The following is a 12,239-nucleotide window of genomic DNA, read 5'->3' as shown; positions in this document are numbered from 1 at the left end:
CCCTCACCGCGAACGTGCTCAAGCCCCTTGARTTTCCACCACCGCCTTCAGTTTATCACCTCACTTACCGATCATGTTGTGGGGTTTTTAACGGAATTCCTAGATCCAACACACCCTGCCAAAGAGTAGCTTTGATTTGAAATTAATCTTYTGCTGGTCATGCCGATCTTCAGCAGCTGAGCACCTTGGCAGGTGACCRCTTTAAGCTCAGGCATCGACCGGCAACTTCAGTTAGGCCAAAACGGCCCAGCGACAGGAGTATCAGTCTCGAAGTATCCTTACACCCTGCACTGCGTTCAAGTTTCTCTATGATCCATCCCACCCTTCTCCTTTTTACGGAAAAGGAACGCAGCTCACAGTGTGAGAGACTGTGTGCAGGGGAATACTCAGGAATTAAACTTGGGGAACCAAGCCACCTCCTGTTACAGGCAAGCGACAGCACGGCACAGCCCTTTACCTCCGAGGAGCCTCGTGCCGCGTCSCTGTGCCGCCTGTCCGCCGATCTCCACTTCAGCAGCTACTGAAATGCAGTCCTCTCTATCTTGATCCCTATGAGCTTATGCACTACAGCAATTTTCATATTAAAATGTATTCTATGAAATACTGTGCAAAGACATTTTTAGACAGTTTTGGCCTGCAGCAGAAGAAAGAGAAATGTCTCAATATATTTATAGGGAAATTTATTTAGCTTTTTTATATGATATATATGACACACACCCACAAGTTATTACAAAAGTGCCCAGACACAAGTTTTAATACAGTACATTAAAAAGGGGAGTCCTAGGAGGGATATCTGAAATCTACAGTATCTTGACTTCAAGAGAAAATATTTCCATTAGACATTGTAGGCAGAAGAGGACACATTTCCTCCATGGCCTGTCCAGTTAGTATGGATAAATACACCTGGCTTTGATAATAATTCATAAGTATGTGCACCAAAGTAATCACGCTGAGCCTAGAATAAAAACACACACAGGAATATCAGTCACATACAAGTACTAGAAGTTGCACATACTGAGACTCAACTATGAAAACTAAAAGATCTGGCTCCAGTATTTTCACRCTTATTCTCTAATGATTAGCAAAAGCAATGCAAATGAAACATTTATTAATATCTAGTTAGTAACAGCTCAGTAGAAACTTAAGTATATTACTTCTGCTAATTACTAATCTAAAAGACAAGCACTGACATATACTTAAAGATCTAGGATCAAAATGCTTTATAGGAAACTCAGTRTCATTACCCTTGCTTCACAGACAGAATACTAACAGATGCTGACACTAATACRAATACCTCTGGTACTCTTTGTCCAGATATTTTAAGGTATTTTATTGACTTCATTTTCAGGTTTAACAGAATTACATTAGGCAATCTRTACTTTTATTTTTACAGTGATGGAGTGAGTAGGACGTACTGCAATCACTGCCTTTAGMTTAGTATTTAAATAACATCATGATGCTAATTCAGTTGCCAGATGATCTACRACACTATCTCAGGCACCTACCTGAATCAGGTTAGCTGGTAGCATCTCATGTCTGTATCCATCATAAAAAGAAAGTGCTGTAGTGAAGCAGGGCATAGGGATACCAATCTGGACTCCAGTACTGATTACACGTCGCCAGGAGTCCTGAAGAGATAAGAAATGGAAACTAATCACAGYTTCCTCAGAGCTATGCGCAAGCATATGGATTACTCTCATTTAAAAGCAGGTGCTGTTTCACATTGTGTAAAATCTAATGGCAAAGTCTGAAACAATGCGCAGCAGCAGGTGCCTAATTTTATACAGGAAAGATTGATCCAAAATAAGGGCCAGTAAGATGGAGTTAGCAAACAGGACACAAAGTGCAGAAATACTTCATGCACAATTAAACCACAACCTCGGGCAAGGGTGCCGCTCTTTCACATAAATATCAGCAATGCATCTCAAAAGCAAGAACACACTGGGGAGAATACTGAGCAAACAGTGAGGCATTTTCAGTACATCTGATCAAGCACAGTACAAAGACTGCCCAAAGGCATAAGAGGTCAGCACATTACTTCAAACAGAGATGGATAATCCTCATTTCAACTTCACACCTGATTTAGTAACTTGCAYTGAACATTCAGCTTTAGTAAAAAGAATTATGAACAATAAAATGTGACAACTTTGTCAGCCAGATAATCTGGTTTTAGTTCTGCCCGTCCTCTGCTGMCCAAATCAAGACACTGTTTGGGCAGATCTAGGACTAGTGAATGGGGGACACTGTTAGTTTAGTGCTACTACAAACAACAGTAACAGAGCAGAGCTTTATATTCTGTATTATTGAAATCCAAGTGCACAATACRCACAAAACAGGTGCAGTGATCAGAATTTTCACACACGCTAGACACATTTTCCTGACATCATGGTTCCTCGAAATTGCTATATTCCTACCCAAGGCTCTTCTGTAATAATGAAAACCTTTAAGTTTCTAATGATAGCTCTATTATTATCAAAGAGAAGCAACACCACACCGCACAAATTATATTTATGTATTTTGCCCATGCACTACCTTTAGGTTGACACTACAAATATACCTTGTAACACTGTATGAGGCACACCAGTTACATCTGAGAGGTAAGAACAAATCTTTATCATAAAGCATTATCCACTCCATATCACAAGCCCAGCAAGATTTCAGTTATAGCTTGATGCATCTGGATGCTCACTGATAAAGTAGCGGTTCAGAGGTACAAAAGTTCTTTATTTAGAACAAACGTTCTCCAACTTTCTGACAAAACAGTGGCAAGAYGCATTTGTAGGCATTTTTTCCAAGGACAGGTCACTAACCCTGGCATCTGGTAAAATTCTAATTTGGACCTCAGTATAGCATGCTTCACTACAGTAACTACAGTCCCAAAGAGTTTAAGGATTAGAGATCTTTGGGATTAATGAGGCTGTATAAAAAGTTTTCAAAGACGTTCTCTCTGCCGTCTCATTCTTCAGYTTAAATCCATTTGTGATAGGAACTCCTGGGAAAGAAGTGGAAGGAATCCAGATGGTCAACTATTTCTTTTATGCTTTTCCTTCGTTGGAAACTTACCTGACAGTTTTCAACAGCTGTCTTAAAGAAATCATCCAACAGCAAATTCTGGAGCTCRGGGTTTCGATCAAAAGCATCTTTGATTTTTCCCAGGAACACACTAGGCAGAGCACATACACACAAAGAATCAGATTTCACAGTTTTCAACAGTGGCTCAGAATCTAAAAAATGACAGTGCCAAGATCTGACTCAGCCAGACATCAGAAAAGATGAAAACAAAACACAGACAAAACAAAATCTGCAGTAGCTAAACCACGAGGAAATAATCTTCATCTGGTAATCTTTAGTGCTGACTACAGAAAGAGTCTCTCAGTATCTTATCAGTAGATTAACTCCAAGGATTTTCCAAGAAAATCTCTAGGCTTGTCAGATTAGCACTGCACAAACTAAATTGCTTCTTCTTTTCCTTATCATCACKTCTTGTCTCAATTACCTTCTAATGATGCAGCCTCCCCTCCACATCAGTGCAATGCCACCATAATTGAGCGTCCATCCAAACTCTTTGGCTGCTTGTCTGAGCAGCATGAAACCTTGAGCATATGAGATAATCTTGGAAGCATACAAGGCCTAGAAAAACAAATTCAAATTTAGTGAAGGCTCACAAAGGTGAATGAGAAATTTCACAGTTCGCATGCTCTGTTTAGTCCATATCTTATCAGGGCTGAGTTCAGTAGCCAYGTTCTATCTCTTTGGTGGAAAAAAATCAATTAGAGCCTACTTCCACTCCCAAAGCCTTTTACTGACAATCTCCCCTTCCTCAATAGTCAGAATGTGTTACTGAAGTGCAAATACTATCTGAGGAGCTAAATATCCTTTCCAGTTTTTGGAAAGTTTTGTCACAGTAGAGAGAGATCAAGAGACATYATTCTCATTCCAATGGCAGGAATGCTGAGGGAGAAAAAGTGAGTTGCTGTGCATGAATTATAATCTCTGCATCCCAGCTAGTTGTCAGTGCCCCCTGTGGGATTTGAATTCCTTCAGGATTTTCTAACTGTCAGTAAATGAATTGGTCACATTCTGCTGCGTGGGCACCACCGGACAATGCTCTATAGGGTGGTGAAAAGCAGGAACCAACTGCCATGGAAGAGAAATACAAGAATGCCTCAGATTTATGCCTTGCCAGGGTTTACAGCATCCAAAATCTGCTTTGACGTACTACTCTAACACAGCACTGGGACAGACACAAGCACAACRACTCACCTTGCGTATGTCCTCCAGAAAGGTCTTTTTGTTCCCGCTGAATTGAGTTATTTTAGGTCCATCCAACAGCTTACTGGCCTGTATTCTTTCATCCTTGAGGGAAGAGAGGCACCGTGCAAACACAGCTTCACCTTTATGTAGTATAGGAAAGGGCAGACAATTAACAAGCCTAACATGACTGTTGAAGTCTAGCCGAGATACTCGTCCTTATGCCCATAGTGAGAGAGCCACTGAATGATACACAGCTCATAGTCAAATGGAGTCATATGGGAAGAACAGTATATAATTGAGTAATTTCAGAAACATTACTGAGGGACCAAATTRCCAGCCAACATAAATGCTGGCTGATACAGTTTTCAAATGAAAAGAAAAAAAAAAAGCCATGAAGCATTGACCTTCATCTGCTCTTAGTTTCARAAAGTTACTTTAATCTTTCTCCCCATCTATAAAATAGTGCTGTACTGCAGTCTACAGACAGACAAGGTTTGAAGACTTCACTAATTCCTTTATCATGCTTCTGAAGATAAAAAGCAGTTACTTAAATGCCAATTCATATTAACTATACTTGCTTAAAAATGAACACACACACATTATATAACAGAGACTCAAATCAAAAGCAAAAAGAAAGATTTGAACAAGTTAATCTGTAAGAAGAAGTAAATTTTACAATCAGATAGGCTCATAAAACRATCATTCAAAAGCCCACAAGAAAGCTCTGTAACATCCCTACACAGCTAACTTAACTGCATTGCCAGGGCTAAGAAATTAGCCAAGCTGCATCTTCAGATTATGAAGAGAAAGCCAGGACTCCAGTCKCTTGATCTGACACAGTCAATTCCTAATCATGCCATTTTAAGTTGTACGTATTTGCAATTGAAGATGGTATTGTGGTTAAATGAAGAAAATATATCATTTCCAGGTCTGATAGAGGAAAAGCAATTAAGYTGATTATAGTCTTCTTATTGAGGTTTTCTTTCTCCTTTTAAGTGCATTGTGGACTACCAAAAAACTCCCCAAATTATTGAAGGAGTCATGTTTTCACAGGATTCTGGATCCTCCCTGTAGTAGGATTAGCATACTGAATTACAGTCAGAACTGTTTTCTCTTCTCCATTTCTGCAAAAGTGTCCTTCTGCACTGGGGGAAGAGAGGGGAAGGGCTGGGGTGGAATCAGGAAGGAGCAGGGGTAGTAAGACTCTGCTTTGACAGGGAGAAGTCTGCAAGTCATRCTTACACAGTAAAACCACACACACAGAGCAACTGCCCTAAGAAGGGCCACACTTGCACAAGGGCTGTTGCACATACTTCCCTATCACCTCGCCATTACCTAACAACACTACCCGGCATGCAGAGGATTAATCAGGGAGTGTCTTCTCCACCCTTAATCTTTGGAAGAACTCCAAACAAGCGAATATTAACAGCACAAGTGAGAAACCTTTTCTTTTTATTTTTTTTTTTCCAAAGGCTAGAAGTAAAAGAAGATAGCTGTGATAGAATACTAAAATCACTTACAGAAGAACTTGTTTTGCAAAAATCTGTTGTTGCAATGCAGCCACATTTTTCTGATAGCTATCACTACAGTTACTGTCTTTAGCTTACTGAATAGTTTATCTTATCTTCTAATACAAGAGCACTTGACCATGCAGGCAAAGGAAAAAGGTAGAGAAAGCAAGAAAAATAAAGCCAGTCAGAGAGCAGAAACTGTTGAGCATTTTATTTTCKCAAGGGGAAGTCTACACTGGGCCTGTGGTAGAAGCAGCACTCAGTGTGTCAACTCCCGTACTGTAACTCCACTCAAAAGCCAAGTTAGATAAAAAGGTGGGTAGCTATGCTGTTAGGCATTATGTGAGTAGGTAAATTCTCACATGCTTTAGGGATATCACCCAAAGTAACTGTCGAACACATTCCCCAAAAATTAGTTTGGCTTTGGATTAGGGGYCTTGTGAACTACAAAACAAAAACCAGCATCTGTATACTCTGTATAAAGAAACACCACAAACAACTGTCATGGTAGAAAAACAGACAGCAGCCACTATCCCAGGCTAGAACTCTACCACTGTTGTCAAATATAGCTGTCTGTGCTCAAGCTGTAACACGGTCCAGCTTTGTGTCCTTGTCTAATCAGGCTAATTCCAGGTTAGCTTAGTTATACTGAAACACAGAAAAAGGAGAGGCTTGAAATACTTAAGTAGGTATCTGAAAAAATTCTCATGCCTTCAGAAAAGTCTAGGGATTTATCAAGTGGTGCCCAAGCAACAAGGTTTCATTAAAAAAAAAATCTTTTAGCATTTTCTCAAGGATATAATGGGATTTGGAGGAGATAAGGTAAAGGATTACTGAGAGGAATGTTGCATAAATCTATTAGGATACTTTTCTTACATTCACCTGGCACAAGTCATCAGCAGAACTGGGATGATACCATGGACAAGGCATGGTAACAGCACCACCAACACTTGAGAAACAAGGCAAAAACAAATCCAGAGAAGAAAACCAGTAACAGTTCTCAAAGTCTACATCTGGAACGTGTCTTCTGTGGGCCAAACCCTAGTGTGGGCTCGTCTTTGGGATTTACTGTGCATTACCATGCTCGTTAGTGTGACAAGAATCATGCAAGTAGGAAAGACAAGGCCAGATCAAAGAATCTGTTACCTATGAGTGTTACAGGGACTCCATACTCCAGGGCTGAAATGGCTGTCCACTTTCCTGTGCCTTTTTGGCCTGCACTGTCCTTGATCTTTGGGAGGAGGTATTTGCCATCAGTATCTCTGAAGCTGAGAATATTGGCTGTGATTTCAATCAGGAAAGAGTCCAGTTCTGTCTTATTCCATTCCTGAAATACCTGAAGATGGGGGGGGAAGTAAATATACAGATATAGATATATAGATAGATATCTATGTCTGTCAGACAGACAGATATAGATTTATATCAGAAAATAAGCAGACAGAAGGGGGGGGGTGTCATTCTATCTCATCTAATGGTTCTTGGTACCCTGCCATACCTATCAATGATTTCAGCATCTCTGAAAGAGCATTGCTCAGAAGCCCTGAATTGGAAAGAGCCCACCCCAAACTCAGGGCTGCAAAGCACCCRTGTCCAAATAAAAAGGCAGAGGCCTTGCCTATCCTGTTGCTTATCACCTTAGGCCTTGATAGCTGGAAGCAGTAGTGTCATATCATTCCAAGACACATCACACTTATTGACTTGCTTCAACTGAGTTTTTGCAAGAATTACCTGTTTGATTATAAAGCTTAATCTTTTATTAGCTTTTTTCAGGCCAAGTCAATTCATATTCCTGCATAAAACGTTGCTTCCTGGAAAGAAATCAACRGCAGAACTGAAGATTTAGACAAATTCTATTAATATTCAGGTGTAACTGCCTTCTGCTTCCTACCTCATTTCAAGCTCACAAGTATTGTGCACCTGACCCTTGCATAAAGCATAGCAGACAAATTTACTTCACGCACATACACCACCTTTACCCAAGCCCAGCTACCTCCATCACACTGCAGGCAGCCACCACGGCTCAGGGAGGAAAGACACTAAAACGTACAGATCACCTTTGACATTTCGTCGTGATCCATGCCCACCACATCCTTCATCAGGTGGTAGGCCTCACAGATCAGCTGCATGTCTCCATACTCAATCCCGTTGTGCACCATTTTCACRAAGTGACCAGCGCCCTCATCTCCTACCTGTCAGGAAAAAATGCCATCAACAACAGTGCTGCCACCACTGCCAGTGTTTAATACCTGCCTACGGCTTTTTTCCACCTAAGAATATTTTATAAGCCCACTGCTAACTGAAAACACTGTGCTTCTAATCACAGATTCACTTAGCTTCCACCACCCAGTCAAGCTTCACCCTTTCCTTGTATTGCCAAAGTTATCAGAGATAGTAAATCTGAATTGAATGCAATCAGTCAGAAAAATCAACCCACTAGTGGGGCTGGTCTTATTAAGGTCAGCAACCAACCCTACTTAAGCTCGGATCTAACCACAAGCAAAGGTCAGTATCAAATCAATATTTACCCAGTCACAACAAGGTTCCCCGCTTCCCACTTTAGCAGCAATGCTTTGAAATATTGTCTTGATGTGGGGCCTGTGGGGAGAAATGGTAGAGCTCAGCAGGGAGGCAAAGGACACAAATACAGCAAAAGAAAATTCATCACTATGATGCACTCTACTGTAACTTGCCAATGGCCRAGATGGGGTGAGGGGCTGAATACAGCAATATCAAATAAAAAGTGAGGTTTTCCCAGAGTTAAACACTGTTTGCAAGAAATGCAAAAAAGCCTATGTCATGTTCTTACAGCACAGCGCAGACAAGCTCAATGTACCTTCTCCTTTTTACAGACAGGAAATTTCAGGCAGGTTATGACAGAGGTCCACATTCAAAAAAGATAAGAGTAAGAGCTTAAGTAAAACTCTGTTCTGTTCTATAACTACAAGAAAACACTGAGGTGATCTGGAGGAGAAGAGGGAGGGAAGGAATCCCACGAAGGCAAGTCAAGATACATTTAYTCGTATCATTGCAGTAATTTAGGGAGCTTTAGTAATTGCAAAGCCAACAGGATAGCATTACAGAACATCAAGCCTGGAATAAGTGAAAGCTGTCACTAGAAAAACAGCATGGTCAGCACACGCACTGCAGGTACAAWGAAAGACATCAACAAACAAAGTTCAGGTAAGGGTGGCAGATAGAAGCTGTCTTCATAGTGCAGTTTAAGCCAAAAAGATCAGACAACGCAAAGACTACTTTTACTGGTGTTGCCAGCTTTGCACCATCAAGCTTGAACAGGCAGATTTTGGGATGAAATGCTGATGCAAAGGGACAGGTACTTAATGTTTCTAAAGCTCAGATAAGGCCTGGAGAAAAACACTTCTCTCTACATTTACAGTGAGAATGGGCCATCACGGATAGTCTCATATGAAAACTGATGTACAATCTTTTTCAGTAACACAGCAAAAACAGCAGGATGGTAAGGCAKAGAAACCTGCAAAAAAGAAATGTGTGCATTTGGCTCAATGTCATAGAAYGGTAAGGTTGGAAGGGACCTCTGGAGATCATCTAGTCCAACCCTCAGCGCAGCCCATATAGGGATCAAACCCACGACCTTGGCATTAGCAGCACCACGCTCTAACCAACTGAGCTAAACCTGCATTCGATAAGCACAGCCTCCWTTGATATGCACGTCACTGCAGGGACATTTGTTGCTGTTTTACAGCTAAACGTTTTCCAAGTTATCAGATCTCAAAGAAAAAGTCATAATCAAGAAATAATATTTTTTTTAATTAAGCAAAATTCTTTTCTCCCCTTCCACAAATTTCTACCTTCAGATTTCTGTAGGCACTATTTTTGCCTGCATATTCCTGGATGAGAAAACTGAGTAAGTTTTGTCCATCATGAAAATCCAGCACTGGCCTGTGACCTCAGCTAGATTGAGAAATCTTGAGCCTTGAGGAAGTAAGATAGTGACATATCGTGTTCCTTCYACACCCAAGCCCTTCCTCCCTCCCTCAGCTCTCAAGACAAACAGGAGACTATTGTTGCAAACAAGCCTGAAGAAGAATACACTAACTCATGCTTACCAGGCTTCTTTGGCTCCTCCTGGCATGAGTGAAGGCCCATATCTTGCACCTTCCTCTCCACCACTAACACCACTTCCAACAAACAAGATGCCCTTTTCCTTCAGTTCCTTACAACGTCTCTGGAACAAAGAGCAGAGCAGCATTATGTAAACACACGTATTTTTTAATGCCAGAGCCAGGTYTTAATTTTAGGGCTAAAATTTTGTTTTCAGTTCTGCTTTGAAATGGCAACAGACAATCTTGGAGAAAGTCTGTACATGCAGCAATGTGAATATTAGGAAACTTCTCCCTGCTTTGACACAGGCCCTTGTAAAAGAGATGCAGTGAGAGAACGAAGTGCTTGTAAGCACCGGGCAGAAGAGTGAAGCGTCGAGTAAAAAAGACTTAGAATTTACTGTCAGGTGATACATGCAAGGTACATGGATGTGAGGGAGGCAGATTAGGTTCAAAGTAAGAGTTGTATCTCACTGCATTATCCTATAGTCATATATGTACAAGATATAACAACAGATAGAATACCGTCTGTACTAATCAGAAACCCATATTCTAGGACCTTCCAACTAGGTAAAACCAATTCTATGAGCATCCTCAGATTTTCAAATCTCCCTGAAACAAGAAATTTCCACGGGGGCTTCACTTTTTAAAAGCTGCCAGTAAAAGTTTTACAGGGATAACTCAGTCTGGCTTTCCCTGAGCAAAGGAGAATTATCTTATTGGCTGACTACTCTGGTGATCAGAGATCACGAACGAACCACAGGAAGAAAACACCTTTATCCATCCACTTTTGACATAAAACAGTATACAGCTTACTGTGGTATCTCTGTATTCAGAATTCCCACCATCAATTATGATATCTCCAGTCTCCAGCAATGGCACCTGTCAAAAATAAATCAKCATTTTAGTTTCCTCTATGCATTCAAAACATAGTACTGACAAACAGCTGAGATTTTTCCAGAGTAAAATTCTCCAAGAGTCGGTGGTAAGTCACAAGCAGAAAGAATATTAGCCTCACCAGTTTATTGATGAAGTCATCCACTGCACTTCCAGCCTTCACCAGCAAAATGATGCGGCGGGGCTTCTTTAGCTTAGAGACCATCTCCTCCAGGCTGTGAGCACCAATTACTTTGGTTCCCTTGGCCTCATTGGCCAGAAAGTCATCCACTTTGGAAACTGTCCTGTTAAAAGCACAAACCTAGTGGAGCAATAAAAGATGTTAATTAAAGCTGCCAACAGAACTGTTACTTTAGCTCACGCTAGGAATAATAAGAGCAAGACTCAACGTCATATGGCCTCMTACTTCCCCCTTCTCTAAAGGCATAGAGCAGGCACAAACCTGCAACTTCCTGCGTGTCTTTACAAGTGCTTTGGAGATATACAACTAATAGATATTTCAAAGCAAACTTAAGAGAAAGATCATACTAATACATAACTAATCCATCAAGTAGCTAAGTACAGGCATGCCAGGCCTCTTTTCTCTAAAAATCAGGACAGAGAGCAGAGGTTATAATTATAAGGAAGAAACAACACCCATTAGAATGTCAGAAAGGAGGGGGGAAACCCCAAACACTCAGCTCCACTGCCAGTGAACCAGCCCTCTTGAACAATGTTTCCTTTCGCTTACCACGAACCCGTGGTCGTTCATGTTCAAAATCAGGTTCTGACCCATCACAGCCAGTCCAATCAAAGCAATATCGGCTCTGGGAAGCAGAAGCACAAAAACGCCGGGCAGCACTCGTTAGCGGCGATGTGGCACTGGCACCCGCACCCCCGTGGCGCAGTCCCGCCCCCCCCGACTCTCCTTTCCGAGCGAAGGCAGCAGCGCAGGAGGCCCCTGCGGGCACCAGGCCGCCCAGAGCGCAGGTCCGCCTGCAGCACATACCGAGCGGTCTGAAGGCACYGAGATTTCCTCCCAGTTACCACAGCAAAACAAGGTGGGCACGAAGGCAAGGCACCCGAAACGCCGCGCCAGGAGGCAGCGCGCAAACCCGACTGCGTGAGCGCGCAACAGCTCCGGCTCCGGCTCCGTCCCACTGCCGGTTTAACGGGGCCGCGCTGGAGCGTCTCGTCTGCGCGCTGCGCCGCTGCCTGCGAGGGGAACGGCCCCGGCCCCAGCCCCGGCCCCGCGGGCAGAGGCGGCACACGAGGGAAACGCGCTGCTCCGCCGCGGGCCGCGCCCTTCAGCTCGCCCGCGGGGCGCCCCGGCCCGGGCCCGGCTCCGGCTTCGCGACGCCGCGGCTGATCGCGCCCGGCTCCGGCTCCGCCGCCGCTAACGGCCGCTAACGGCCACTAACGGCCGCTAACGGCTCTCCCGTGACACGGGGCCGCCCCCCCACCGCGGCGGCGGAGCCGAGGCCCACCCGGCTCACGGCCCTGCGGGCGGCCCCGCCGA

General features: G+C 42.9%; 2 protein-coding genes across 2 annotated transcripts in view; both read right to left on the bottom strand.

Annotated features, from left to right (window-relative positions):
* The window catches only part of CENPS (centromere protein S), a 4,197-nt gene extending 4,122 nt beyond the window's left edge, over positions 1–75 (bottom strand). Inside the window, exon 1 of the mRNA XM_085298908.1 lies at positions 69–75. Within this exon, the coding sequence (XP_085155034.1) occupies positions 69–75 (7 nt within the window). The remainder of the gene's footprint in view (positions 1–68) is intronic.
* Positions 76–665: 590 nt separating this feature from the next.
* PGD (phosphogluconate dehydrogenase) lies at positions 666–11,804 on the bottom strand. Its single transcript, XM_085299017.1, has 13 exons — positions 11,730–11,804; positions 11,472–11,547; positions 10,863–11,042; positions 10,661–10,726; positions 9,851–9,969; positions 8,291–8,360; positions 7,820–7,954; positions 6,912–7,101; positions 4,264–4,394; positions 3,497–3,630; positions 3,064–3,163; positions 1,506–1,628; positions 666–955 (listed from the first exon to the last, which is right to left on the bottom strand). The coding sequence occupies exons 2-13, from the start codon at positions 11,514–11,516 to the stop codon at positions 836–838; spliced, it is 1,413 nt and encodes a 470-aa protein (XP_085155143.1). The 5' UTR covers positions 11,517–11,547; positions 11,730–11,804; the 3' UTR covers positions 666–835.
* Between the last annotated feature and the right edge of the window lie 435 nt (positions 11,805–12,239).

This window comes from Rhea americana, unplaced genomic scaffold (genome assembly GCF_003343005.1).
Source record: "Rhea americana isolate MKP2758 unplaced genomic scaffold, rheAme1 scaffold_143, whole genome shotgun sequence".
In the NCBI taxonomy this organism is placed as follows: domain Eukaryota; kingdom Metazoa; phylum Chordata; class Aves; order Rheiformes; family Rheidae; genus Rhea; species Rhea americana.
This window is presented reverse-complemented; position numbering and strand designations above follow the sequence as displayed.